At 35.7% G+C, this 27,129-nt stretch overlaps 2 protein-coding genes across 3 annotated transcripts in view; both read left to right on the top strand.

Annotated features, from left to right (window-relative positions):
- Window positions 1-13,379, top strand: part of LOC145113495 (uncharacterized) — a 35,853-nt gene extending 22,474 nt beyond the window's left edge. Inside the window, exons 2-3 of the mRNA XM_079049576.1 lie at window positions 12,476-13,120; window positions 13,201-13,379. Coding sequence (XP_078905702.1) covers window positions 12,476-13,120; window positions 13,201-13,379 — 824 coding nt within the window. The remainder of the gene's footprint in view (window positions 1-12,475; window positions 13,121-13,200) is intronic.
- Window positions 13,380-20,200: 6,821 nt separating this feature from the next.
- Window positions 20,201-26,862, top strand: LOC145119158 (purple acid phosphatase 2-like). Of its 2 annotated transcripts, none has more exons than XM_079054866.1 (8): window positions 20,201-20,432; window positions 20,632-20,832; window positions 21,426-21,537; window positions 21,627-21,856; window positions 22,299-22,437; window positions 22,586-22,806; window positions 26,333-26,454; window positions 26,564-26,709. In XM_079054866.1, the coding sequence occupies exons 1-8, from the start codon at window positions 20,247-20,249 to the stop codon at window positions 26,604-26,606; spliced, it is 1,254 nt and encodes a 417-aa protein (XP_078910992.1). In that variant the 5' UTR covers window positions 20,201-20,246; the 3' UTR covers window positions 26,607-26,709. The 2 variants fall into 2 exon arrangements, with proteins under 2 accessions (XP_078910992.1, XP_078910936.1); XM_079054810.1 differs by having other exon boundaries at window positions 20,203-20,432; window positions 26,571-26,862.
- The last annotated feature ends 267 nt before the right edge of the window (window positions 26,863-27,129 follow it).

A 27,129-nucleotide genomic window follows, 5' to 3' on the forward strand; every position in this document is an offset into this window, starting at 1 on the left:
CAAGAAAGATACGAATAGCCTCCAATCGAGCAACTGGTGTGTAAACCTCAGTATAATCAAGACCCTCAACTTGTCGAAACCCGCGAACCACCAACCTTGCTTTATTGCGCACTATTACACCAGAATCATCGTGCTTGTTTCGATAGACCCAGCGTGTGTCAAGAGACCTTTTGCCCTTTGGTAACTCAACCAATTTCCAAACCCCGAGCTTTTCAAACTGATTTAGCTCTTCATGCATTGCATCTACCCAGCTGGGCTCATTCAAAGCCATTTCAACGTTCTTGGGCTCTATTTGAGATATAAAGCAAGAATAGAGACATGCATTTACATCTCCACTCTGACTTTTGGTTTTAACTCTATCACCCAGCTGACCAATGACGTTTTCGATCGGATGATCGCGTTGAATTCTTGAAGGTATGTTTTGGCTGATATCATTGAGTGAAACAGGAAGAGTGTGAATGTTGAAACCTCCATCATTTGCTGATTGATCCACATTAGATGAATCTGCTACAAACTCATTAGCAATTTCTTCAGGAAAGAGTAGTTCCATAAAAGTTGGAGTGACAGCGGAAGCATCTCTAGACATGAACTCTCTTTCAATAGCGGTAAGAGGTGTAGCGTCAGCATCAGGAGTTCCATTTTGAACTTTAGACTCTGGACTATCAAGTCGATCAGATGACTCCCCCTCAGGTGGAGCAGAGGACTCCCCCTCAACCGTTGGAGGTCTGTAAACAACTGTTGGGTTATGAGCATTCTAACACTCCTAAGTGTACATGCAACCCTAAATACCTTGGATCTATGTTTTCTCTATTATACATACAATTATGAACATCCAAGGTATTATCCTAATCTAGCATACAAAATAATAAATATAACAAGATAGAATACATACCTCTTTGATGTAGAATGTCTTCATGAAGCTTGAGTGCCTAGTGCCCCAAGTGTGACACCTCAAATGGTTCACACAACACCAAATACACTTGGAATAACTTGAGAGAAACTTGAACACTCCTTGAAATCGTCTAGCCCTCACACTCACACATTAGTGCACGATTTCTTGAGCCATGAGATTCTTTTATATGGTGGCTATTAGGGTTACACCATGTAACTCATAACTTTACCCATTCCTTATGCTCCATGGATTTTAACCTCCATGGAGTATCCATAGGTCACCCCATGGACTTAGTCCAACATAAGGAATCTTGGATCACAAGCCCACATATATAAGAATGAATGATTTACACAATCAACCCATATATTTAATTAGTCTCCTTTTGATCACTTAATTAATTCCAAATTAATTCTTGATCAATACTAATTAAATAACCTTATTAATATATTAGAACTTATAATATATTAACCAACCTTAAGTGTTATTTCTCTCATTATAGTCTATCCAAATGCATGATGCCATGCAACCCAAATGGACCATGCCGGGTCGGGTCAAGTCTTACCAATTATAGTTATGGACTTAGACATTAATCCAACAGTCTCCCACTTGGATAAGTCTAAAACTATTATTGCGTATGACTTCAGGAACCGATCAGCAATCGTAGCTCTCAAAAGCTTCTGTCGAACTCTGACCTTTGTCAATGACTTGTCCATTAGATAAGGGATCATATATTCCTCCATTCTAGATATCATATGGACTGAGACATGGATTATCAAACATTCTCTCTGTCCATTTGTTGTTTCCCGATTTCCGATTCATGATGACTGACTGATTGAACAAATCAAATCAGTCCTGGCTTCGCCAAGCACTCACATGTATCATCTTTAAATCATCGAGGGGCCCACAGATATCGCTTTTATCCCGAAGGTAAAAGGAATGAATAAATTTCGACTCATATGGCTTGTTCTACTACTTGTTGAATCATACACAAAGGCACGTTTTATAACATCGAGTTACCAATGCGTTTTCGTGCAATCAATGTATAACCAACTCATAGTAACAACTCATATCTCTAGGTTTGAAGAATATAAGATATTATCGTCTCATGATCACTCGTGATAAAATCCATGAAGTGATTCAAATGAGCGCGGGTTGAATCCAATACTCAGAACTTATGAGCACTCATGAGTGTTGTAGCACCACTTTGTCCACCAACTTGGACCTCTACAAACCAACCCATGACAATCTTGATTCATATCTACTTCCAACATATGACCGACTGTGGATGGTTTGAATAACTTAATCATTCAGGAAGAGCGATTTAGTTATTCTGGAAGTCAAAACAAGCAAAGTGAAACACAAGAATAAATGAATCAAATATGGTATCAAACCCTATGAATATAAATAAACACTTTTATTTATCACCATACTGATTACTCATTATTCATTGTTTCGGTTTTATCAACTTTATACTTGAATTTAAAACAATAGTTGTCCCATGCTCCAAGCATTTACACTATGTTTTCTAAACACTAGTCATGCCATACACCAAGTATGCATACTATGTTTGTCTATGATCTTTTCTTTGTAAAATAGATCAATTGAACATCACTCCAATGATCCTCTTTTCACAGTCCCAAATCCTTACTGCAAATGCAAGAATTCCAAATTCATGCCATTTACTGAAATCTGTTAGATTCTAAACTTATATACATTGATCCTCTTAATGATTATGCACAAAGTCAGAAAGACTTGACAACAATCATTATAGAGCATTCCAAAGGAGATCAGCTCCTTGGAAACATCCTTCTTTCATTAAGTTTCCTAATCTTACACAGATTGAATAATTTCTAACTTTGAAACATTTCCATATTCCATTTTGACTATCACTTCTGAACAAGAGTTGCCTCCTTACAGATTATGTCAATATGGTCCTTCCAGAATTAACATTATACTTCCAACTGTCCTTGAGCAACCAATCTTTGGTAAACCTTAGATTGTCTTCGACAATTGCTTAATCATTTTAGTCATATCCAATTCTAGACCTTTTCCCTTCATAATGCCCCAGGCATTTGGAAAATTTTAGAAAGGATGAATATAGCACATGTAATCGATCCTATATCCGAAGCATATGGGACACGATTCATGATGTCTCAAATAAAGACTAAACCAGTCTTTTGCTATAATATTTCCATTTCAATTTGCCAAGTTCTCAAAATTCAGATTATGAAAAGGGATGTCGTGTGCTAGTGAAGGACTTTAGGTTTTATTCTTGATTAAGTCTTGAAACTTTCAAGAGTTTTAAGACTCCCACTGTCCTCTTGACATATAAGACTCCCTTGTCAAATATTCAAGTGATAGTGCGGATTCTTTATCAAGACTAACACTTTACACAATTGGCCTAAGTTGGTCTCTGTTTTATCCAAAACATCACAACTTACCAATTTCAAATGTACAAGAGTAGATAACCTTTTACTCTTACATTTGACTAGTGTTAACAAACCCTCTTTAAGATATGTCACTCAAGTTACAATCTTGGAGTATGACTCTAAGAATTGTTTTGGAACGAAGTATGACTCATCTTTTTGATTTAACCATTTCAACAATTCATGACTCCTCTTCTTGACTTTAGAGGACCAATTGTGATATGGTATCTTAATCATTAAGATGATCATAAACATGATACTAAAGTACTCTCCCATCTTTTCAGATTTGAGAAACTTTTATCTTTCTGCCATACTTTGATTCTTCTTATTCGTTCTGTCTCATATTGAAACTTCTCCAATGCTACAGACTTATACTTAAACTTATAAGTATAACCATATTTACTGAACTTAAGTAAATCATGACGAATAGTCTTCTTGATCTTTTGTGGTGGACTTGACCAGTGCACAAGAATGTGTACTCGATCCCTTAGTCCTTTCCTTATTCACATAAGGAATTAGTCTTAATTTTCCAAGCTGAAAGTTCTCATTCATCATACTATACAACTTGCATGATTCCAAGTTTCGGTCCAATTGAACCTTGGGTGATGAGAATCTTTCCTTATTTGGTAATATTAGACACTACCACAACCGAAAGAATCAAATCCATTTTTCCAACATTGCTATCAATGGAATCTTATAAGCAACAACTTTTCACAAATGTCATTGTAAGGATACTTAAAATAAATAAAATCAAAACATTTTTCTTTTATTTTAAAACTTTGCGGAAAAACTTATCCTTACAATCCATATGAAAACCTTGTTGTTATCTATTCCTAAGCAATATAAATATCATAACTCTTAAGTAATAGCCCAAAATTCTGATCACCGAACCATGCGATTGAAATCCATCTTCGCGATCAGAATCAGCATGTACTTAATAGAGTTAGACAATGGACTTTACCTGAAGTAGAGCCAAACTTATTGACTTTAACATCCTTAGGTAAATTTCACAGCTTCGTAACCAATGCCCCTTCCTTTGGCAATAGTTACCTATGGATCCTTGATAATGAGACTATCTCAGACTTCGCCTCTCTCTTTACCATTGGGTCAACAGAGTTGACTATGGCCGATCCCTTTCCATTGGGAAGAGAGAGCTTTACTGGATATCCAATGGCCTCATTGTCAATGTTCATAGCGTTTTAGGAAGTTGATCTTAGCAAATAGATAAGATCATTAAGGGTCTTGTCTTAGTATGTTTCATAGGATTCCCAAAAGAACTCACAATGTGACTTAGAAAGTAGTTGACCCACCAACTTTCTCAAGACTTTGACACCCAACTCTCCCGGCTTGTCAATATGTGACTACATCTCTAAGATGTGATCACACCTAGACCTTGCCTTGCCAATAGGGCTTGAGTGACCTTAAACTTTTTAGGAACTTGTGGGTTAGGGAGAATAATTGGAGGAGGTGAAAGAAGTATGATATCCATGGGACATCATCTTCATTTAGGAAAGCTTGTTTCAAGAGATTTGGGAAGATCATAAATGTCTAGACCAGACATCTTTTTGGGAGATATTCAAGATAGTTGATTTAAAGTCCTTAATATGACACCCAATATGAAATATTAAGGCTAGGACCCAACAAACTATTTTATAACTTAGAAGTGGGATGCCGTAATCCAAGCTATAAAATATTTGAAGGTAGGTGAATGACGATTCACCAATTTCCACCATGAAAAACGAAATAATTTATTAGGTTTTAATTGGATTTGAAAGTCCTAGATCTTTGAGATTCATTGAACTGTTCAAAGGCATGTTTCAATCTCGAGTGTGCCCTTCAGGTTTTGTGACTGGGATGCCGAGGATCACAAAAGAAGGTGTGAATAACCATGCAAATATACTTGGTACCCTTAATATTTACCCCTTAATCAGTGTGCCGGTTAACCACACACGCTCCACCGATACTATGATAAATATTAAGTTACCCTTTGCCTACCTTGTTAAGTCCAGGTTAGTGTGCCGGTTAACCACACACGCTCCACTAACGACTTAAGCAAAGTGCAAAGTGTAATTTCATGGGTTAGCACCAAATTCACATTTTCCTAAGTAACTAAGATTGGGTATTAATAAGAGTTTAGTTACTTAGTATTTATCATTAATACTTTTAATGAAAGGAGAATTATAGTCCTTGTCCTACCCGTTCGGCTAACGACCCTCCACCAGTCAAGGAAGCGATGGGTGAGAGTGGACACCCATTAAACTGCCATTTTATAGGCAGTAACCTTATACCCCCCTTATAGACCGGCTTCGTGAATGAGGCCTACTAACGGTAAGACTGACTTTACTCTTATACATATATATAAATATTATTAACTTATAATATTATAAAGTATAAGGGTTGAATTTTAACTTTTAAAATTCTAAGGGCTAACTTGGAATTAAAGTATTCATAAGTGAAAACTTTTCAAATTCCAAAACTTGAGGGCAAGTTTTGAAACTATTCAAAACTAATTAATTCCATAACTTATGAGTTTAAAGTAGTTTTAATTAAAAAAAAAACTCTTCAAGTTCCATAAATTGAGGACAAGTTATGGAAGACTTTAAACTAATTAATAAAAAAAATAACTTTTTTTTTATTGTAACTTATGGAACTAATTAAGGTTACACTTTTTTTTTAATTTAATGAAGAGACTCTTCATTTTGTAACCTTTGCCAACTTTTATGAGTTTTATGATTCTTAAATGTGACTTTTCATATAACTTGAGGACAAGTTACAAAAACACACTTTGGAATCAACTCTTAGATTAAAATGGATTGAAAACAACTATTTCACACAACTTTTCTATTAATCTAAGAACCTCATAAGAACAAGATAATTCAAATCATCAATCTTCAAGAAATTAGCATGAACATACAAACTAATACAAATCTTGAAATTATGACAATTATCTTAGAAATTGGATTAGCATGAACATTACCACATCAAAAACAAGTTTATAAGTCCAAAAACATCTTAGGGTAATGTTCCTAGTCCAATTCCAGCCAAAACAATCGAATATATGCATCCAACTCGATTTTTCAGCTACTTTTGCAAGTATAACAAGAAAACAAACCTAGGCTCTAATACCACTGTTGGGTTATGAGCATTTTAACACTCCTAAGTGTACATGCAACCCTAAATACCTTGGATCTATGTTTTCTCTATTATACATACAATTATGAACATCCAAGGTATTATCCTAATCTAGCATACAAAATAATAAATATAACAAGATAGAATACATACCTCTTTGATGTAGAATGTCTTCATGAAGCTTGAGTGCCTAGTGCCCCAAGTGTGACACCTCAAATGGTTCACACAACACCAAATACACTTGGAATAACTTGAGAGAAACTTGAACACTCCTTGAAATCGTCTAGCCCTCACACTCACACATTAGTGCATGATTTCTTGAGCCATGGGATTCTTTTATATGGTGGCTATTAGGGTTACACCATGTAACTCATAACTTTACCCATTCCTTATGCTCCATGGATTTTAACCTCCATGGAGTATCCATGGGTCACCCCATGGACTTAGTCCAACATAAGGAATCTTGGATCACAAGCCCACATATATAAGAATGAATGATTTACACAATCAACCCATATATTTAATTAGTCTCCTTTTGATCACTTAATTAATTCCAAATTAATTCTTGATCAATACTAATGAAATAACCTTATTAATATATTAGAACTTATAATATATTAACCAACCTTAAGTGTTATTTCTCTCATTATAGTCTATCCAAATGCATGATGCCATGCAACCCAAATGGACCATGCCGGGTCGGGTCAAGTCTTACCAATTATAGTTATGGACTTAGACATTAATCCAACAACAACTTCTTCGTCTTCGTCTTCAGAAACAATCTTCGAACCAGAAGAGGATCCATTTGAACCATCTGAAGACACATTTAAGGATTTGAAAATCGATGTGTAATCAAATAGCCAGTCAGGACCCACTCGAGCGTCTGTTTCATTCTCCTCCAACCAGCGCACGTCATAGGATTCGACAATCTGCTTAGTCTTCTTGTTGTAAACCCTATACGCGGTGCGCGCAGCATATCCTATGAAATAACAATCATCGGCTTTGGCATTGAATTTAGGGTTGGATTCCAAGTGAAGAAGGGTGCAAGGGCAGCCAAATACACGGAAATGGCTGACTGAAGGCTTGTGTCCATCTAGATCTCGTACGGTGTCTTCATCTGAGCTTTGTTGATTAGAACACGATTCTGCACGTAGCAAGCAGTGTTAATCGCCTCGGCCCAAAAGAAAATAGGTAATTTAGAATCACAAAACATTGTCCTTGCAGCGTCTTTTAAGGTTCTATTTCTCCTTTCAGCAACACCATTTTGTTGAGGCATGTGAGCAGAGCTGTATTGACGCACGATTCCTTTTTCTGCGCAAAAATGGTCAAGAACCGCATTCTTGAACTCAGTTCCATTGTCAGTACGAAGCGCCTTCACCTGGTTGTTGGTTTGATTCTCAATCATCACAATGAACTTCTTTATCAGATCAGCAACCCCAACTTTGTTGGATAAGAAGAAGACCCACGTAAAACGAGAGAAATCATCGATCACAACTAGACAGTACGAACTTCTGTTGATGCTCAGGACGTTGACCGGACCAAATAAGTCCATATGCAATAATTGGAGCACCTGACTGATTGAGTTGACTTGCTTTGGCAGGTGTGGTTTTCTATGATGTTTTCCTTGGGCACAGGACACACACTTCTCAAATGTAATAAAGTCTCTGACAGGCAAGCCTCAGACCATCTCATTCTTAGCAAGGCGATTCAGGTTTTTTGCGTTAGCATGACCGAGTTGTCGGTGCCACAGCATTGCATTTTGTTCGGATACTTTTGAAAATAGGCAAGTGACTTGTTCAGGTATGTTACTGTTCATGTCAATAATGTAAGCATTCCCATCCCGCTTAGATTTGATGAGAATCTACTCTTCCGGGATGACAATGCCTGGCTTGAGAATCATGCATTCTTTATCGGTAAATGGGTAGAATAGCCTTTGTCGCAAATTTGGGAAACACTCAACAAGCTATGCTTTAACTCGGGAGCAAAGTTGACATTTTCAAAGCTTAGCACTCCATTTGTAACGGTTCCTCTCTGAGTGATCTTGCCACCATCTCCACCCGCGAAGGAAACATACCCCCATTAAAAGATTGAATGTCGCTCAATTGGGAGATGTCTCCGGTCATATGCCGGGAGCAGCCGTTGTCGACGTACCAAGGACAGACGACATTCCTCCGCAACTGTCCCTGCAAAATGAGCGAGATCATTTAGATTTGGGAACCCAGGTCATCACTGTCCTGGGTTTCCTTTTCGCTTTCTCTGATTTATCTTTTAATGTTTTCAAATTAGGATCCTCATTTCTAATCACTTCAGAGGATGATGATGATGCATTGGAAATTGATTTGGGAATCCAATGATATTTAGGTTTTATAACATTCTCAGGTGGTTTTGAAATAGGTTTCTTATTAGTTTGCACTGAGCCTCTGGATGTTCTACTAGAAGTGGTTGAAGATCCAGAACTGCTCTTTGACGAAACCGATCTTAGCGGAGCCTTGTTCGGTTTTGGCAAACTATTTGGAGCTTTGTTATGAAAAACCTTTTTATTCTTTTGAAAAACATCCCTTTTTCTGCTTTGATCATCTTTCCAATCATCATTTCGAGAACGAGTTCTTGAGGATTTTCTAATTAAAGACCTTCCTCGAGATTCGTTCTCTCCTCTTGGTGACATATAGTTCACAAAGATCCTATTTTGACAATTCCTAGCTATATGACCACCAACACCACAATTAAAACAAATCTATTTATTATTTGAACTTGTACTGCATTTCTCAGATTTATTTTCTTTACAGGCACTCTTACTCTTCTCAAAAGAACATGCATGAGAAATAGGTTGTGAGATAAGTGAGGGTGCCTCAGATGGTGTGACTTGTGGAATTGATGGGTTTTCATGAGAATCACAAGCATCAGAATTACCAAACAGTTCATCAAACATATCAAAGAAATTAAGTTCAATAGTAGCAGATGTGGAAGCATCACACGAAATATTCTCAGTTTTAACATCAGAAACAAAAACTTTTTCATTTGAAACAAAAATATCAGAATCAGAAACAGAAACAGATTCTCCAGCTTCACGCTTTGCCTGATCTAAGGGTTGATCTGCAGGGGAAGTAGAAATGTTAGTACTTTCAACATTAATAAATCCTCCTGAAACGAAACCAGATGGCTTGCCATAAACCATAAATGGTTCGTTGGCAATCTCATCCTTGGATAGGGGTTGATACTGATATGTATGATTATAAGGAGGAGGTACACTATCATATCCTAGACCCTTTTGTTGGTTTCGTTTGAACTGCATGCAGTGATCAATCATGTTGGCAACTACCTCGCTTGATCCATCAAATTTTCTAAAATCAAAATTTGCAGTTTCAAATTGTCTTTTTAATGTATCAAGCTCGGTAATTAACTCATCATTTTGTCTCTTAACATAATCATAAAGCTCACATTTTTCACTGTATTCTGTCTGAATTCTTTTAAAATCTTTTATTTGTGTCTTTAACTGGGCCTTAAGGGGTTTTTGTCCTTTCCTAAGCTGATAGCCCTCATATCTAAGGTCCTCTACTTCTCTACGTAATAATTGAATTTCATCATGAAGAAGTTTAACATATTCATTACATGCCTGAGAGCAAGAAGGTAGATTTACCTCATTCTTCCTGGGCTCGGAAGTAGAAGACACCATCATAGCAAACTACAGCTCCATCATTTCTGCTTCAGGATCAGCTGCATCATTCTTCAGGGGATCATCATCAATTTGAGCTAGGTGAGCGTTTTCTGGCCCTGAAATATTCAAAGCCCGAATCTGGTCCTCCCAGTCAAAGGACTGAGCGACCATAACAGTCTCACCATTAACCGCAGCACCTGCACGGTTGTTTCCCACTGCAACCATTATCCTGTTGTTGTTCGTCCTGCGATCTGGTTTTGGACACTCACGAGCAAAGTGACCTGGCTCGTGGCAGTTGAAACATCGCAGCATGCCCTTGTTGAATCCCACCTTCTTGTCAGCATTCATGCCCCAGTTGTTCTTCCCTGTCTTCTTAGCAAACTGCTTGGCCCTGAAAACAGCCATAGCAATCTGCCATGTAATGTCCATCTCTTCCACGTCTTCTAGATGAATCTAATCCAGGTCAGCAAATGACAACTGAGGTGGAAGCTCTCCAGCTACAAGAGCATTATAGCAGTTAACAAGCCCAGTGGCTAGAGCCAGATTTTCATCAGTGTCTTTCGTGTTTGAAGAAGGGGCTACAACTGGCACATTTGGAGGGGGAACAACTTGTGGAGTGACAAATGGCTGGCTTTGAGAATGAGGAATGGATGATGCAGCAGTGAAGGTCTGAATCTGAGGTTGTTGAGCAGCAAATACTTGACCTGAGGAAGTCATGATTGATGAGAGAGCATTGTTGGATGAGATTCCAAGATTTGCAGTAGAGTACGAGTTCACATGGTTAATTTCTCTATGTTTGTCATCAATATCACAAGCTTTGATGATCGCCATGATTTCAGCAAGAGTGAGGCGATTTAGATCCTTGGTCTTCTTAATCACAGCAACATTCATGTCCCATGATCTAGGAAGAGCATTCAGAAGCTTCTTGTTAATCTCTGACTTGGTCAAGAAAATTCCAGATATATTCATGTCAGTGGTGAGAGTTGTGAACCGCTGCAGCTGCGCCTCAAGAGTCTCTCCGGGAATATAGTTGAACATATTGAACTTTTGTCGTAACATGTCCTGGCGACTCTCCTTCATATCTTCATTGCCTTCATATACCTCAATTAGGGCTTCCCACAAATCTTTAGCTGAAGTGTACTCTCGGAAACCTTGGGCAATATCAGGAGATAATGTCATGGTTAGAGTGGCTAAAGCCCTTTCCTGTTCTTCCACCTTTTCAAACTCTTCATCTGTGTAGTTTTCAACATCTTTTTCAATCACTTGTCCTCCAACTGTCATAGTGATTCTAACAGGGCCTCTAAGAATGCTTCTCCAGACTTTAAAGTCCTTCATTTTAATATACTTTTCAATCCTGTATTTCCACTCAGGAAAACCACCTGCAGACATTAATCTTGGAATACGCGTAGTAGTGCCTATGACAGGAGTTTGACTTTGAGATTCCATTAGAAATTGAAGCGAAATAAATTCAGAAAAGAGTTTACGATTGATGAGATTACGACCGTAAACTACGTTTACGGTTGAAGTGTTTACGACCGTAAACTGGGTTTACGGTTGAAGTGTTTACGACCATAAACTGTGTTTACGGTTTGGATGATTACGGTTTGGATGTTTACGGTTTAAGTGTTTACGGTTATTGAAGCTTAGTTTACGGTTAATGAAGATTCACAGTTTATGGTTGATTAAGTTCTTGAGTTTACAGCCGTAAACTGAGTTTACGGTTGGCAGTAAACTCCCAGAAGATCTTCAAAAACGCGTTTTTGGAGTAGATTTAGTCCCTTTAACCATGAAAACACTAGAACCAATCTTGAACAATAAGGAATGTCAGTCTAAACAGCCGAAAACTCGATTGAATGAAGCTTTGACACCGGTTTTTGCTCTGATACCAATTGTAAGGTGCTGGAAAGGATCTTTACCAATGATCAAGCAACAAACAATCACAATAGAAGTAGAAGAAGAAAAGATATCAAGCTTGCACACGTTTATAGCATAAAACGTCTGGTACAACTCGACAGAATGAACCGTGAACACTATGACATCAACAACTAGACAAAGACCTACAACCCCACTATATATACTCGACTTGGGCCGCAAACTGGGTTTACGGCTGTAAACGTGTTTACGGCCATAAACTCACTATCCGACCGTAAACTGCTAAACAACACCAAAAATGCACTAAAGGCTCATAATGAACTATTACAATGAAAGCCTAGACCAAACCATTAACTGGACCCTTCAGTTTTGGATGAATTTTTACGTTATATGTTGTTAATATAATTGTTATGTATTTTCAAGATAACAGATTGCATTTGGATTCGGATGAAGAAATTGCATTTTTCATTTTACTATGTTGATATTGGTTGAATCTAGAATCCAATAGAATTGGAAGGGCAATTGATAACGATTCGGAAATGAGCGAGCATCAACATACACAAGAATTGTTACATGGAACTTCTACTCAATGTCGTGAGCTGATGCGTCTTTCACGTGAAGCGTATGTACTTTTATGCAATCATTTTAGACGAAACAATTGGTTGCAAAGTAGTAGGCATATAAGCGTTGAAGAAAAGATGGCTATGTTCTTGACAACTATAACACATAATAAACGGTTCAGGATTATCAAACGAAGGTTTCAACACTCCACAGAAACTATTCATAGATGCTTTCATGAGGTGCTAAATGCAATGATGATTTTTGCAAAAGAAATTATAGTGCCAACGAATTCTAATGCAACCGTGAATTCCTCAGAGAGACATCGTAGGCTAAAAGAAATATTTCCTGGAGCAATAGGTGCGTTAGATGGAACTCTTGTACATGCAGTCGTGTCTGCTGATCAACAAACTCGCTACAGGGGAAGAGGAAAAGGTGAATGCTTTCAAAATGTTTTAGGAATTTGTGATTTTGATATGATATTCACATTCTTATGGGCCGGTTGGGAGGGTATAACACATGATTCGCGAGTTTTGAAAGAAGTTGCATTTAACTTGACTTCAGGCTTTCCGTTCCCTCCTCCAGGTTTGTAATTCTTTCTAAATTTATTCTAAAATACGATTTCAAATTTCTATATATAATACTTCCTTCACTCATGTCTATAGATAAATATTACCTTTGCGATGCTGCATACACCAACACTCGTGGATTTATGACTCCTTACCGCAACACGGGGTATTGGTTATTCGATTATCGACGGCGACGTGCGTTAACTAGGGAAGAAAATTCAATCATGCACATGCGCAACTCAGAAATGTTATTGAACGTGCTTACAGTGCTTTGAAGGCGAGATTCTCAATCCTAAAGCGAATGGCTCCATTTCCTTTTTCAGTGCAAAGAGATATAGTCGTTGCTTGTTTTGCAGTCCACAATTTCATAAGGAAATGCGATATTCATGATGAGTTATTTATGGCGTTCGAGGAGAACAATGGTCAAGCACAAGAGGGAGAGAATGATGGCCAAAACATACACGATATGGAATGGGGTTCACAAGGCAATGAATACATGGATAATTTGCGTGACCAGATTGCGAATCAATTGGGGCCAAATTAAATTTGTAGGATTTTATTTGGATATTAGTATGATTTTGTGGATTTAAAAATATTTATGTTTGATTTGGATTTGCGTTTAATTTTGATTTATGCTAAATTTGGATTTTATATGGTGTTTATATTTTTTTTAATAAATACTTAAGAAATTTATTAGGTTATTTTCTAAACAAACAGTTGAACTCAATAAAAAATAAAACAGAGGGGTAAAATGGTCATTTTAATAATTCAACACAGCAATTCAGAGGTCCCGACCAAACATCATGTTAAACATTCAGCTCTTAAAATTTCAGACCATCTTAAAAATCCAGATCTCTTAAAAATTCAGATCTTAAAAATTAAGATCCTGCCAAACAGCCCCTTAATAAGATAATGGTCACATGCAACGGTGTTACGAAGCCAACTACTGTCACCTCATGTTAACATGTTATAACATGAAATATGGTGGTGTTTCCATGTTATAACATCGTATTAAAAAGAGAGATAAGAAGAAATAAAAAATTTGATTGGTGTTCATTGCGTTAAGACGGCGTTATGGCCGACACCTCAACCATAACTCGAGCAAAAAATGGCCCATACCATGTACTCTAATAAACAAAAAAAATAGGCCAGACAATTCTCGACACGACACAAAATAAATGGGTTTGGGTTGAGTTTTTCAATCTGCCAACCCATCAACCTGTTTATTAAACAGGTCATATTTAGGTTTCTCAAAAAATATACGGGTTGACCTGCCAACCCGTTTAGAATTTTAATAAAAAAAATTATATATTTTTTAAATTATTAATTATTATATACTATACATCTTATACTTTATATTATGATAGGATACCCAATACCACTGACCATTTGATATTTGACGTTTGCCCTAAGTAATCTCGGTATCTCACAAACAAAATCGAATAAGCCCTCTCTCACTCTCCCTCTATGATGAACGACAGAACGAACTCACGAAGAACGGCGGTATGAATGATTGAATCATTATCGAATGACGTTGACACCTTAACGTGAACGATGAAGGCACAACGTAGTAGGCAATCGATTTGCTGCGATCCAACCCACGGACACACGAACCCAAATCTGACCTACGAACCCGCCAATTTGTGAACCCGTATAAATAAGTGGGTTGACGTGTTATATATGAGTTTATGTTCCAAACCCGCCAACCCGTGACATGTATAGTTAAATAGGTCATGTCTGAGTTGGTATATTTTGACCCGTCAACCCGCGATCCGTCAACCCGAACACGACACGATTGTCATGCCTACAAACAAACAAACTGACCCTAATATTGTCACAATTATATTTTTTTAGATATCTATTTTTTTTCTATTTAACAAATCAATTTTAATTCAAAATATGAAAATAAAAACTTTATCCTAATAACAATTTTCAATTATACGTTGTGTATAAAGAAGTATTTCAAAATCTATATTAAAGTATTATGTTTATTTTATTTAACATATTAATTCATGTTTACTTACAATGGACCGTTGCATTTTTCTTGACAAAAAATATTTTGTCAATATAATAATTTTAAATATAATATCTGTCATTTTCATAGGTTATAACGTAATATTGATATATTACATTTACGGATTTTATTTAAGTAACTTTTTTGTATTTAAATCAACAAAATCAATTTTTTTGTTTTAACAATTTTAGTTTGTTTATTTGTGGTTCAGTAGTTAATTGTAACGTCCGCAGATTCGAGCTAGTCAATTTAGAGACGAGAAATGTTAAAAATGACTTTTTGATAGAAGATTATCTAGAATAAAAAAATCTTAACCAAAGTACAGTATATGTCACAAGGATTCCGTACATATAAAGAACACTGAAATCTGACTTAAAATGAAGAAGTTATGACCCGTTGAAATTTTGCGACAAAACCGGCACGCGCGCCGCGTATCGTAAAAGGTGAATTTTTGATAAACTACTTTTTAGCCTTCGTAATCCAAACGAAAGTCGTAGTAGGTGTTAAACCAAAATCGTGCATATAGAGAACGTCCAAATATGCTTCGTATGAGGAAGTTATGATTTTTCTAAGATTTTGCATAACAGTATACAGTCCGAAAATCGAATTTTAGATCGATCGATTTTTAGCCGACACACTCTAAACGAGAATCGAAGATCTTGTTAATAGGAGCTCAGCGATACAAAGACAGCCGAAAACGGACGTCGGATGACAAAATTATGAATTTTTAACGGATTTTATCTATCTAAGCTTGTTAAAATATAACTTTAAAAATAAAGTCAAAATTAGCCGACGGAGTCTAAACGAAAATTGTAGATCACGTCGCTAGCTACGCGTGGATATAAAGAACGTAAAAAACGGAGCTCGTATGCGAAATTTACGGAATTTAGAAGATAATTAATGTGTAGGATTAACCAACAAGTGACATGTGACAAGATCTGGGCCACACCTTCTTCCCCAAGACTTTGCACGAGATGGCGACACGTGGATTGGGTACTCCCCGCGTAGCTCTATGTACGCCCAGCGTACCCTTGTTTACGCCCAGCGTACGCAAGAGTTGGCAGCCTATAAATAGGTGGCGTTTCTCCTAATTTCTCCACACCAATTCACTCCAACTCTCTCCCGAATACCCCAAAGCCTCAAGGATTTTCTCTAGCCCTTCTTAGGAGTTAGTAGCGCGTCCCGGAGCCCCAGAAGGCCCCACGAAGAAGAGCTTTCGGCTCAAAAGTTCTGCCCGCGTAGAGCCCGACTCCTCGCTAAACCCCCTTAGAAGTGAGTTATGCTTACCCTATTTTAAGTATAACTTATGTTTAAGTTCATTATCGTTATTATGAACCTATAAACAAAATTTATCAGTGATTTCAAGCGTTATACTGTTTGATCTACTTACGGGGATGATGTCTAGGCTGTGATTTAGTGAGGTGTTTAAAGTGAGCTTTCCAAACACTATACTTCGTATACCAAACGGACCATACCTCCGATATGATCCTACTTGGTTGTTCCTTACTTGATAGATTATGAAAGTAGACTTTGAATTAATGATGAATCTAGACTAATAATTAGTCGCAATAAATAATAGACTAAAACTTAGTGATAATAATACTAGGTTTCGTCGAAGGAAAAGACGATTGTTAGGAGCGAAGCGTTGTCCGAATTTCGAATCATCACTTTAACAAGTGAGTGCATAGTTACTTTCACCCTACACATAGATATGAAGTATTTAATATTAATACATGTTATACGTGCTTATTATTTGTATTCCTAATATCTATGCTAGATGAACGATTTATACATGTTTTACTTGATTCAAGCTGTATGTGTATTTTTATACATATAAATATATTAGGTAAAGATGGGTAGATGAAAGGTGATATAGATGATGAGAGGTGTAAGATGATAAGAAGCCTTGACTTTGACGATGATGTCATCTAGCAGAGTATAGATGACAACCACAAACTATTCTAGACAGTTCAGTGAAACGCTAGCAGGCTCGTAACCTGTAGGTGTTTGTGAACGATGTGTTCACCAGATGTACTCTAAAAACACTGGCAGCTATGGACTTAGTGCCTTATAAGTGAACGTTGGCAGCTATGGATTTAGTGCCTAATAGATAACATTGGCAGCTATGGACTTAGTGCCTAATAGATAACATCGACAACTATGAACTTAGTGTCTGTTGGATAAACCCTGGCAGCGATGGACTTGTGCCTATTCCTTAGGAATAAATATTGAAGAATAGATGGTTCTTAGGGTAGATCCTTAAGAATAAAGAAGATAATTGGGATGAGTAATCGGGTTAATTTTTTGACATGAAGTATGTGAAGAAACAAATTAACTATATTATTGTGGGTTGAAAACTCTATGTACTCACCAGGTTTCCCAACCTGAGCCACTCAGTTTATTGTATCACATCTGGCTATATGAAAGATACATTCTGCTGAGAGATTCAAAGAATATTAGGCCATTAGTTTAATTACTGTAAGACTTGTAATATTTCGTTTGTATTGACGATGACATCCCGATATTTTAATATAAATAAAAAATACATTTTTTCAGAAATGCTTTGATAATATCATTATAATGTTTTCTGAGAACAAATTCCGCAATACTATTTTTCAAAAATAATACTCTGATTTTTAAATAATAATAAACAAATCGGTCTTTTTTACCGTGAAATTGGGGATGTCACACTAACATTTGTAGTTAGGTAGTTAACAATTTTAGTTTGCTTAATTTTTTTAAAAAAAATTATTATATTTGACAAAATTTTCATTTATACTAGTTTTTAACAATAGCGGTTAATGATATGATCAATTTTATAAAAGATTTTGATTCATGCCCTAAATTATACGATCTTAGGGCATTCATAATGGGGTTGGATAAAGTTCAATGAAATTAAATTGTAATATAATATAGAGGAAAGATAAGGTGGAGTTCAATCTTCATTGATTGCATAATAGAGATTTTAGTGAAAAATGTGAGGTTTTTTTAAAAACTTGACTATGTCTTTCTTACATGACATTTCATTCAACTCTCCAAGAATTGAATAGAATGTGGATGTTATGCTCTTAATGCATTTCAAACTTATTTTTCATAACCGAACTCAAAATCCAGGCTTTGAAGTAATTTCAATCACATAACTTTTTTTCATATTCTTTTCGCTTCTTTTATAACTTTTATTTTCTTTTATTATATATATATTTTTTTGTTAAAACTCGAAAACAAGATGTGAGGATGTTTGAGATTTCATTTTGAACCTTAAAAGAACGAAAATGATTTATTAACTTTTGGTGGTGAAAACAAATTTAAAATTTGGATTAGTTTTTGTGGTGCCGAAAAATCAATAAGTCAATAAGTTGTTTTTTTATGTGTTTATTTTAGCTTATACATGTTTTAAGATATATTTGTTTTTTATAATACAAAAAGTCATAAGGAGTTTTAAAAAGTTAAAGGATTTTAACTTATTAAAATTTCTTTTTTTAAAGGTTGATGAAAAAATATTTTAATTTTTTTTCATATTATCACACACTTTTTTTTGATTTATTAACTTTTTAAAAAGTCAATATTGTTTTTAAATAAAAAGGAAATATGTTAACATTTTTGTAACACCGTCGATATAATATATTGCATAATATTGACAATTTGGTTGATTTTTAACATTTTGGTTGCATAGACCTTTTACATAATATATGGGTCACATGTCACGCATGATGCACACAAAATATTATCACAAATTTTAGGCTCAAACCTCAAACATAACCATCATTATTTATTTATTTATTTTTTCTTTGAGACATCAAATTTTATTTTCTTTATATTGTCATGAATTAATATCGAAAGCATAAATATAATGTTCACTATACACCTTTTGCAAGCAAGTATCACTTAAAATAAACAAATATGACCTAACACGAATAAGAAAACAATATTCTCTATCAATTTAAAACTCAAAAGTCAAAGCTAACACCCACCCATGAACCCCCGAGGGTATAACTACCGTATCAAACATTATTTAAAATTTTAATATATATTTTATATTATTTAAAACTATACATACCAGAGGCATTTGTATTTAAATACACAAAACTCCCTTTATTGTTTTGTTAAAATGAATAATTCATAATCATAAAAAAAATATTATTGTTGCAATCATCTTTAATACATTAATAATTTTTTATTTAAAAAAAATCTTTACAAATAAACTCCATCAATATTTTGACTTGTATTAAACTTAGTAAACATATCGCATCTCCTACATAATAGCAAGCACCCAAACACTCCTTAGGCTATGCGGAGTGGGGATCGACAGAGTTGAGTCAACTCCGCAAACACTGCGCCATCGACTCAGCATCATGAGCGTGCACTAACTTGACAATTACGTGAAGATGAGAGAGAAAACCGATCTTCTCACACTAGCCACTATCACTTTCTTCTTCCTCTTTTCTTTCCCACTTCCTAACCATGACAAAAGTTTTCTCCATTATGGGTAGGTTGAGATGGAGTTAGTGAGCTTAACACTACTCTGGTCCCCAGCCTTAAATAACATTGTAGTCTTCGATTCTATAGTCTCTAAAATTTTGTGTTTTTAATGTAAAATGAGTAATAATATGACTTCAAATTTAAATTGGAAGTGTACTATGCAAAATTAGTAAGTATTTTGCAACATTTGGACTCCATTTGGCCGGCAGGCGGCAACCCACTAGTTGCCGAGCTCTAAAAGCACATCCAAGTGAAAAAAAAAAAAGCACATCCAAGTGAAACAAACAATTTGATTGTTTTTTGTATGTGAGTTTATGTATACAAGAAAGACGATCCAAATAAATAAAAAGTTTTGAAAAATTCTTTGATTATAAAAATATAAAATGAGTTTGTTTACGTTTCTAATTCATATAATTTACATTTATATCAACTTCCACTCTCATGAGTCATGCTGCTAATATTTAAGAAACACAACATAGTAAAACGAAAAATGGTATAATTCTTTTCTCATTGATATCATCGGATGCCTTACATATCAATACTTAATTTTCGGATATTCCCACATTTCACAAAAGCCTATAAGTACTTCCATATATTTATGAGAGTATTCAGAATACACCATCTGGTGCGTGCTCTTTTCTTGAGAGAAATGATATCTTATAGGTGTTATTCGATTGCAATTTTATGGTTTTTAGCATTGAATAATGGAGGTTTGTTGTTGCTCTCTAATGGAGGAACTACAAGTTCTTTTGTTAGAAATGAAGAAAAAAGCATAGACATGCCTTTTGATAGTGATGTCTTTCATGTCCCTTCCGGCTATAATGCACCTCAACAGGTATTTTTGTCAAGACCAGATATCGTTGAGCTATAAGCCCTATGGTTTAAAAGTACTACTTTTGTTTTCTTTTTCCAGCTTAATGTACTACTTTTCACACATGATATTTATGCAAAACACATAATTTTATAGAGTTTCTTTTTGTAATATAGCTTATGTTAAAATGACAAAACAGTTGTGTATTTTTGTGTTTTGAAAGGTTCATATAACACAAGGTGATCATGTGGGAAAAGCTGTGATAGTGTCATGGGTAACGATGGATGAACCGGGTTCAGGTACGGTTTTTTATTGGCCCCAAGATAGTACCCAAAAAAACCAAACCAAAGGCGAAATGTACACCTACAAGTACTACAACTACACTTCTGGTTACATCCATCATTGCACCCTCAAAAACTTAGAGGTACTGATTAAAGTTTAAACCCCTCCATTAAATTCCTACTTTTTTTTTAAAGTTCTAATCGAATAAATATATAATAACTAAAGGGTTTCTAATCTAACAGAATTCGATGTTGTCTTCATTTCTTGAGGTTGAGGGTTCAAATCCTGTAATAGATATAAGTTTTTTTTCAAAAAAAAAAAAAAAAAAGATTTTTGACCACTAAATAAGGTAAAAATGCAAAAACTAAGAAAATAGGCCAGACTTTTGATTTAGATGGTAATAAAAATACATCCAAGTCTTAAATGGAAAATCGTAACAAATACATCTAAGTTTTTTTATTTTTTTTTCCATTGGTTGTTTTAAGTAACTATCTTGCAAAATGGTAGTCAATATTCAATAGAATGGTCAGAAAGCGATTTCAGTTATTAAAGTTATTTCCTAAAAGTCTAAATTATAAAATAAGTTATTATTTGTAATTTTTCTTAAGAAAAGGTAGTTATTTTGTGATATGACATCTAACATTTTGGTCATTTTAACCTTGTATTCTATTTTATTCGTATTCTATTTATATTATTCATCCCTCCTCTTATATTAATAGAAATCTTGCATGACAGTTTAATACCAAATACTATTATGAGGTTGGCGTCGGGAACACGACAAGAACATTTTGGTTTGTGACACCTCCAGAAGTCGGTCTCGATGTGCCCTACACCTTTGGAATCATTGGTATGTTTTAGAGTTATTTTTCATTCTTCGTGATGTTATAACTTATGACATTGCGTGTTTAAATTAGTTGATCGAATGACTGTTTGTAGGGGATCTTGGTCAAACATACGATTCAAATCGCACACTTACACATTATGAAATGAACCCTGTGAAAGGGGAGACGGTGTTGTATGTTGGCGATTTGTCTTATGCTGATCATTATGAGTTCCATGATAATCGAAGATGGGATAGTTGGGGAAGGTTTGTTGAAAGAAGCATAGCGTATCAGCCTTGGATTTGGACAGCTGGAAACCATGAGCTTGATTATAGTCCCCCCATAGTAAGTAAAACAAAATAATATAAATTGTCACAATTTTAAAAACAATTGATATTTTGATCATTTTTTTAGTACTAAACATCATGTTTGTGACTTCATAAAAAAAAACTACAATGAAGTAATTAAGGTGCTAAATGTTTACATAATGAGGATAAAACTTGTATATCTATGTTTCCCTTTCGACTTAATTAATACACCAAGCAGAGAATACGTTGCTTCATCCAACAAATTATAAGTTTTTACATATTTTCCTTCCTTTTTTTTCCCAAGTTGTGTCCTCATTTTCTCAAATAGGTTTTCGATATTATATATCCAAATAACATTTCTTATATTAAACTACCACGCAGGAGTTATATATGACGATACACTTTGGACTTTTGAGTAATTAGATGAACCGACACAATTTGGGTACTATACAACTTAAAGTTTCATTGTTTCTATACAGGGTGAAAAGAAGCCATTTAAGCCTTTTCTCCATCGATATCATGTCCCCTTTGAAGCATCAGGGAGCACAGAACCCCTTTGGTACTCGATCAAGAGAGCTTCAACATATATCATTGTATTATCTTCATACTCAGCATATGGTAAAACTTGTTAACTTCATTATTTTGGTAAAAAAATCCAACACAAGGACAAACATAATAGTAAAAAAAATAATAAAGTGCACCATGTGAATGACTCACATACATAACAATATAACATAACTAGACCGGATTCATGTGGTGTATATAGGCACATACACTCCACAGTACATGTGGCTCATGGAGGAACTACCAAAGGTTAATAGAAGTGAAACTCCATGGTTGATTGTTCTTATGCATTCTCCGTGGTACAATAGCAACACGTACCATTACATGGAAGGCGAAACCATGCGAGTTATGTTTGAATCATGGTTTGTTAAATACAAGGTCGATGTTGTATTTGCTGGTCATGTTCATGCATACGAACGTTCGGTAAGTTGGATACCATTTAAACATAAATTACATAGATCACATGCTGTCACTTCATGTTTGCCTTAGTTGTAAGGATTTAAGAATGCGTAAGCGAGGTTTGAGCATTACTTTCCTTAATGTAGGGACTTTGTGACTTTCTTATTATTTTTTTTATGTGACACCTTAGTGGAGTCGGTCTAAGGGTGATATTTACTCTTTATGTAGTTCCAACGTTATTAGAGCATCCACGATAAATGATTTAATGAAATCGTTGAATTGTAAAAATGGTCCTTATGGTATGCATTTTTTCTGAGCTTTAGTCCAAACCTCGATTTTTTGGCTTAGTTTGTACGTGGAAATGGTCCCTCTGAAAATTAAAATGACTATTATACCCTTTACTTTATTTTTATATATTTTTTAATATCTATTTTAATATTTTAATAATCCAAAGACAAAACTTCAAAAATGGTCCCTGTGGTTTCCGAAAATATCAAGTTTAATCCCTAAGTTCAAAAAACCTCACGGATCGTCCCTGTGGTTTCAAAACTTTTAACAAATTGTCATTTCCGTTAACTCCGTTAGCTTTTGGCCGTTAAGTGAAGGGCATTTCGGTCATTTCACTACTACAGGGACCATTTATGAAGTTTTGCCTCATTTAAAAAAAAGAAAAATATATATAATTATTTAATATAAAGGGGGCCCACCCACCTCTCTCTCTCTCTCTCTCGTTTTCTTTTCTGTCTCACGAACATCACAACGAAACCAAATATCCACCCACTGCTATTTCCCTCTCGTTCGTATCTTACCGGCTGACCAAATTCAGGATTATATTGAATGATCAATGATAATCGGAAAGCATAAGGTGGGGCGAGATGAGTCGAAGTGATGTAGCGGCGGCGGTGGTTGGTAGTAAGTCGGAGACTCCATCAAGTTGATTACAACTTCTGCAATTGGTGGAGCACTCTGATTTCGATTCAGTTCGTTGAGATTTATGGTGTTGTTGAATTGGGGTGGAGTAGCAGCAGCCGCACAGGTGGTGATGGCGGTGATTTGGAACAACGACGGGGGTGGCAGGAGGCCACTACGGTGGTCTTCTGATGCCCTGTTCTTTGTTCCTTCGACTGTATTCAATTAAGGGAGTGTGGAGAAGGTCACTAAGCAACTTAGGGGTGGTTTTTCCAGTGAGAAAGTGAGGTGGCGGGTGATTTTTAATGTAGCGGCAGGAGGTGGCGTTGGACAGTAGGAGGCTGCTTCGGTGGCCTTCTGCTTCTTCTTTCTTGCTTAAAATTACCAGAGAAAACAAATGGGATGAGGGAGAGAGCTGTGGTGATCGAAAACAGCAGCAACAAAGGGTTGGGGATGTGCTCTCCGGTGGTAGCAGTGAAGGGTGGGGTGGTGGCAGTTTGGTGGCAGCAAGGTGGATGCCACCTCTTCCTTCCTTTTTATGGGCAGAAACAGATGAGAGGGAGATGTGAGGTGGTGTTTGGGGTGACGTTTTTTATCAGAAGAAGGAGGTATAAGGGTGGTTTTGGGTGGTGGGTTATGGTGGTTTCTTGGTTGTTTAGAGAGAGAGAGAGAGAGAGAGAGATGGGTGGGTGGGTGGGCTCCCTTTATATTAAATAGTTATATATATATATATATATATATATATATATATATTTTAAGTAAGGCAAAACTTCATAAATGGTCCCTGTAGTAGTGAAATGACCGAAATGTCATTCACTTAATGGCCAAAAGCTAACGGAGTTAACGAAAAGGACCATTTGTTAAAAGTTTTGAAACCACATGGACGATCCGTGAGGTTTTTTGAACTTAAGGATTAAACTTGATATTTTCGGAAACCACAGGGACCATTTTTGAAGTTTTGTCTAATTCAAATAATAGAAGAGGGCTCTCTCTCTATTTTAATATTTATTTTACTTTTATTTTTCCAAAATAAACTCGAACGAAAACAAGTCAAACACATGCCTCCGGTGCTGGTTCGATTAGGGGAAGGAGAAATCAGAAGCAGAAATCGATAGAGGGTGGTGGCAATTGATCGCAAAGGAGGGAGCACCTCCGATTCTTGACTAATTCGAAGAAAGGAGAAGGAGAGCTAAATCAGGAAAAGAAAGAAACACCTAGGCAGCAAAGATTTTTGGTCTGGTGGTTGATTTGTCGAGCAAGGAACGAGCACCTCCGGTGCCCTCACTGATTCGTAGAGGGAGGAAGAAACGAAAGTAGCCAGGGCTACTGAAGCAACTCTTGCGCTTTTTTGTCTAAAAAAAATACGAAGGGGAGGGGGAGAGATGGTCCAGTGGAAGCAGGGAAACAACAACAGTGCAGGTGGGTGTTTGGATGCTATGGAGTCGACGAGAGAATAAGAGAAGGTGTGAGGGGGTTGTTGCCCTCTTATTTGCTGGAAAATCTCCACCTCCGGTGGGGATTTCTTTAATTGAAACTGAACAGAAAAAGGGAGGAACAAGGGCTGAACTGGACAACGAATTTTGGGGGTGTTTTGCTGCTTTGCTCGATAGAAAAAGGAAGAAGGAGGGACGAGGGGCTGCTGCTCCTCTGTTTACCGGAAAACCACATGGCCTTGATCTCCTTTCTACTCTCAATGAAAAAATAAAGTAGATAATGGTGGAAGTCAGTGGTGGTTGTAGCAGACAGTGATGGTAATGGACAATGGTGGTGGTAGCGGATAGTGGTGGCTATCGGTGGTAAGTGGGTATGTCTTTGTGACGAGAGGAAGAAGATGATGGTGGGCCAGTTTTCAAGGTGTACAGAGGGATATATAGAGAGAGGGGGCGGGGGGGGTGGTTGGATATGTGGATCTAGTTTTATATTTAATAATTTTGAAAAACGAAAGAAAAATGACAACTAAATTCATTAGGAGGATAATAGTCTTTTTAGTTTGGACAATGACCAACACTGCAAGTGAACTGTTTAGATTAAATCTTAGAAAAAATGCATACCACAATGATTATTTTTGCAATTTTGTCTTCAAATAATTAAACTCAACTAAAGTGGGATGTCAAGTTGGTATTCAATGAATATAAAGTTCAATGGAAAAAACAAAACGTTTTTAGTGAACAAATAAATGATTTTAAAAAATTAAGTTTTATTAAAATTTGTACACTTTAATGTATTGTAGAAAAATAATAATAAAATTGTATGAAAATAAAATGATGATGTTAATCAATTAAATTTTGTAGAGCTTACATTATAGATATTTTGTGTATGAACTATCTATTTAATATACTTAGTTGAACTTAGTCCGAAATCCATTAGTAAGGTGAGGTTTGCAAATGCATTATTATATTTGTTTTTTTAGGAAGAATTTTTTTTTTCTTCAAGATCTAAGTTTATTTTATTAAAACTATTAGAAATCTCTATTAACAATAAGATACAAGATGTGTTTTTGCATTCCTTTTGTACAACCACCGTTGTGGATTGACTAGAATTTTAATCTTTATTGCTTGTATTAACCTTAGGACACTAGGATTACTGGATTAGGGATAACATTGGAATTTCTCACATTTCTTTGTCAAATTATTTCACACAGGAACGCATATCCAACATTGCTTATAACATTGTGAATGGGGAATGCACTCCTATCCACGACCAAAATGCCCCTGTGTACATCACAATCGGAGATGGAGGAAACATCGAAGGACTAGCAACCTAGTAAGAATAATTCCTTTTTCTTTTTGATCCCTTTTCTGATTTAAAAAAATAGGATCCAAAAAAAATGATAACTGACATCAAAGATTGATTCTAATGTATTTTTTTGCATCCACGAGTATGATGGAGCCACAACCAAAATATTCAGCATTTAGAGAAGCTAGTTTTGGTCATGCAACATTGGAGATTAAAAATCGAACACATGCTTATTACAGTTGGCATCGCAATGTTGACGGGTATGCTGTTAAATCGGATTCCATGGTGTTTTTCAATAGACATTGGTATCCAAAGAATGAATCTATATGTCAAACTTAAAGCGAAGTGATGGTTCCTTTTTGATTTGTCGGTACATAAACAATAAGTTTGGGTGTTTGAATTATGAACTGATATACATATGTGACTTTGTTATAATGCTTTGATGAAATAGTTTTTTTTTTTTTTTTTTTAATCTCGTTCTATCTTTAATTAAAGACTTGTTTTAAATTCGAATTCGACAAAAGTTAATCTTCTTTTACGAAATTGAAAAAAAAAAAAATATTTATCTTGTAAGTATTGTAACTGAAATCAGCTCCTAAATTGTAACATCCAAACTTTTCTTACCATTTTAAAAACAATATTTGTTTATGATCGGGTTTCAAAACATTTCAATTTGGTCCCGATTAAAGTTTTTCTCAATAG

This window comes from Lactuca virosa, chromosome 1 (assembly GCF_052849685.1).
Source record: "Lactuca virosa cultivar CGN04683 chromosome 1, Lactuca_virosa_CGN04683_v6, whole genome shotgun sequence".
NCBI classification, from domain to species: Eukaryota; Viridiplantae; Streptophyta; class Magnoliopsida; order Asterales; family Asteraceae; genus Lactuca; species Lactuca virosa.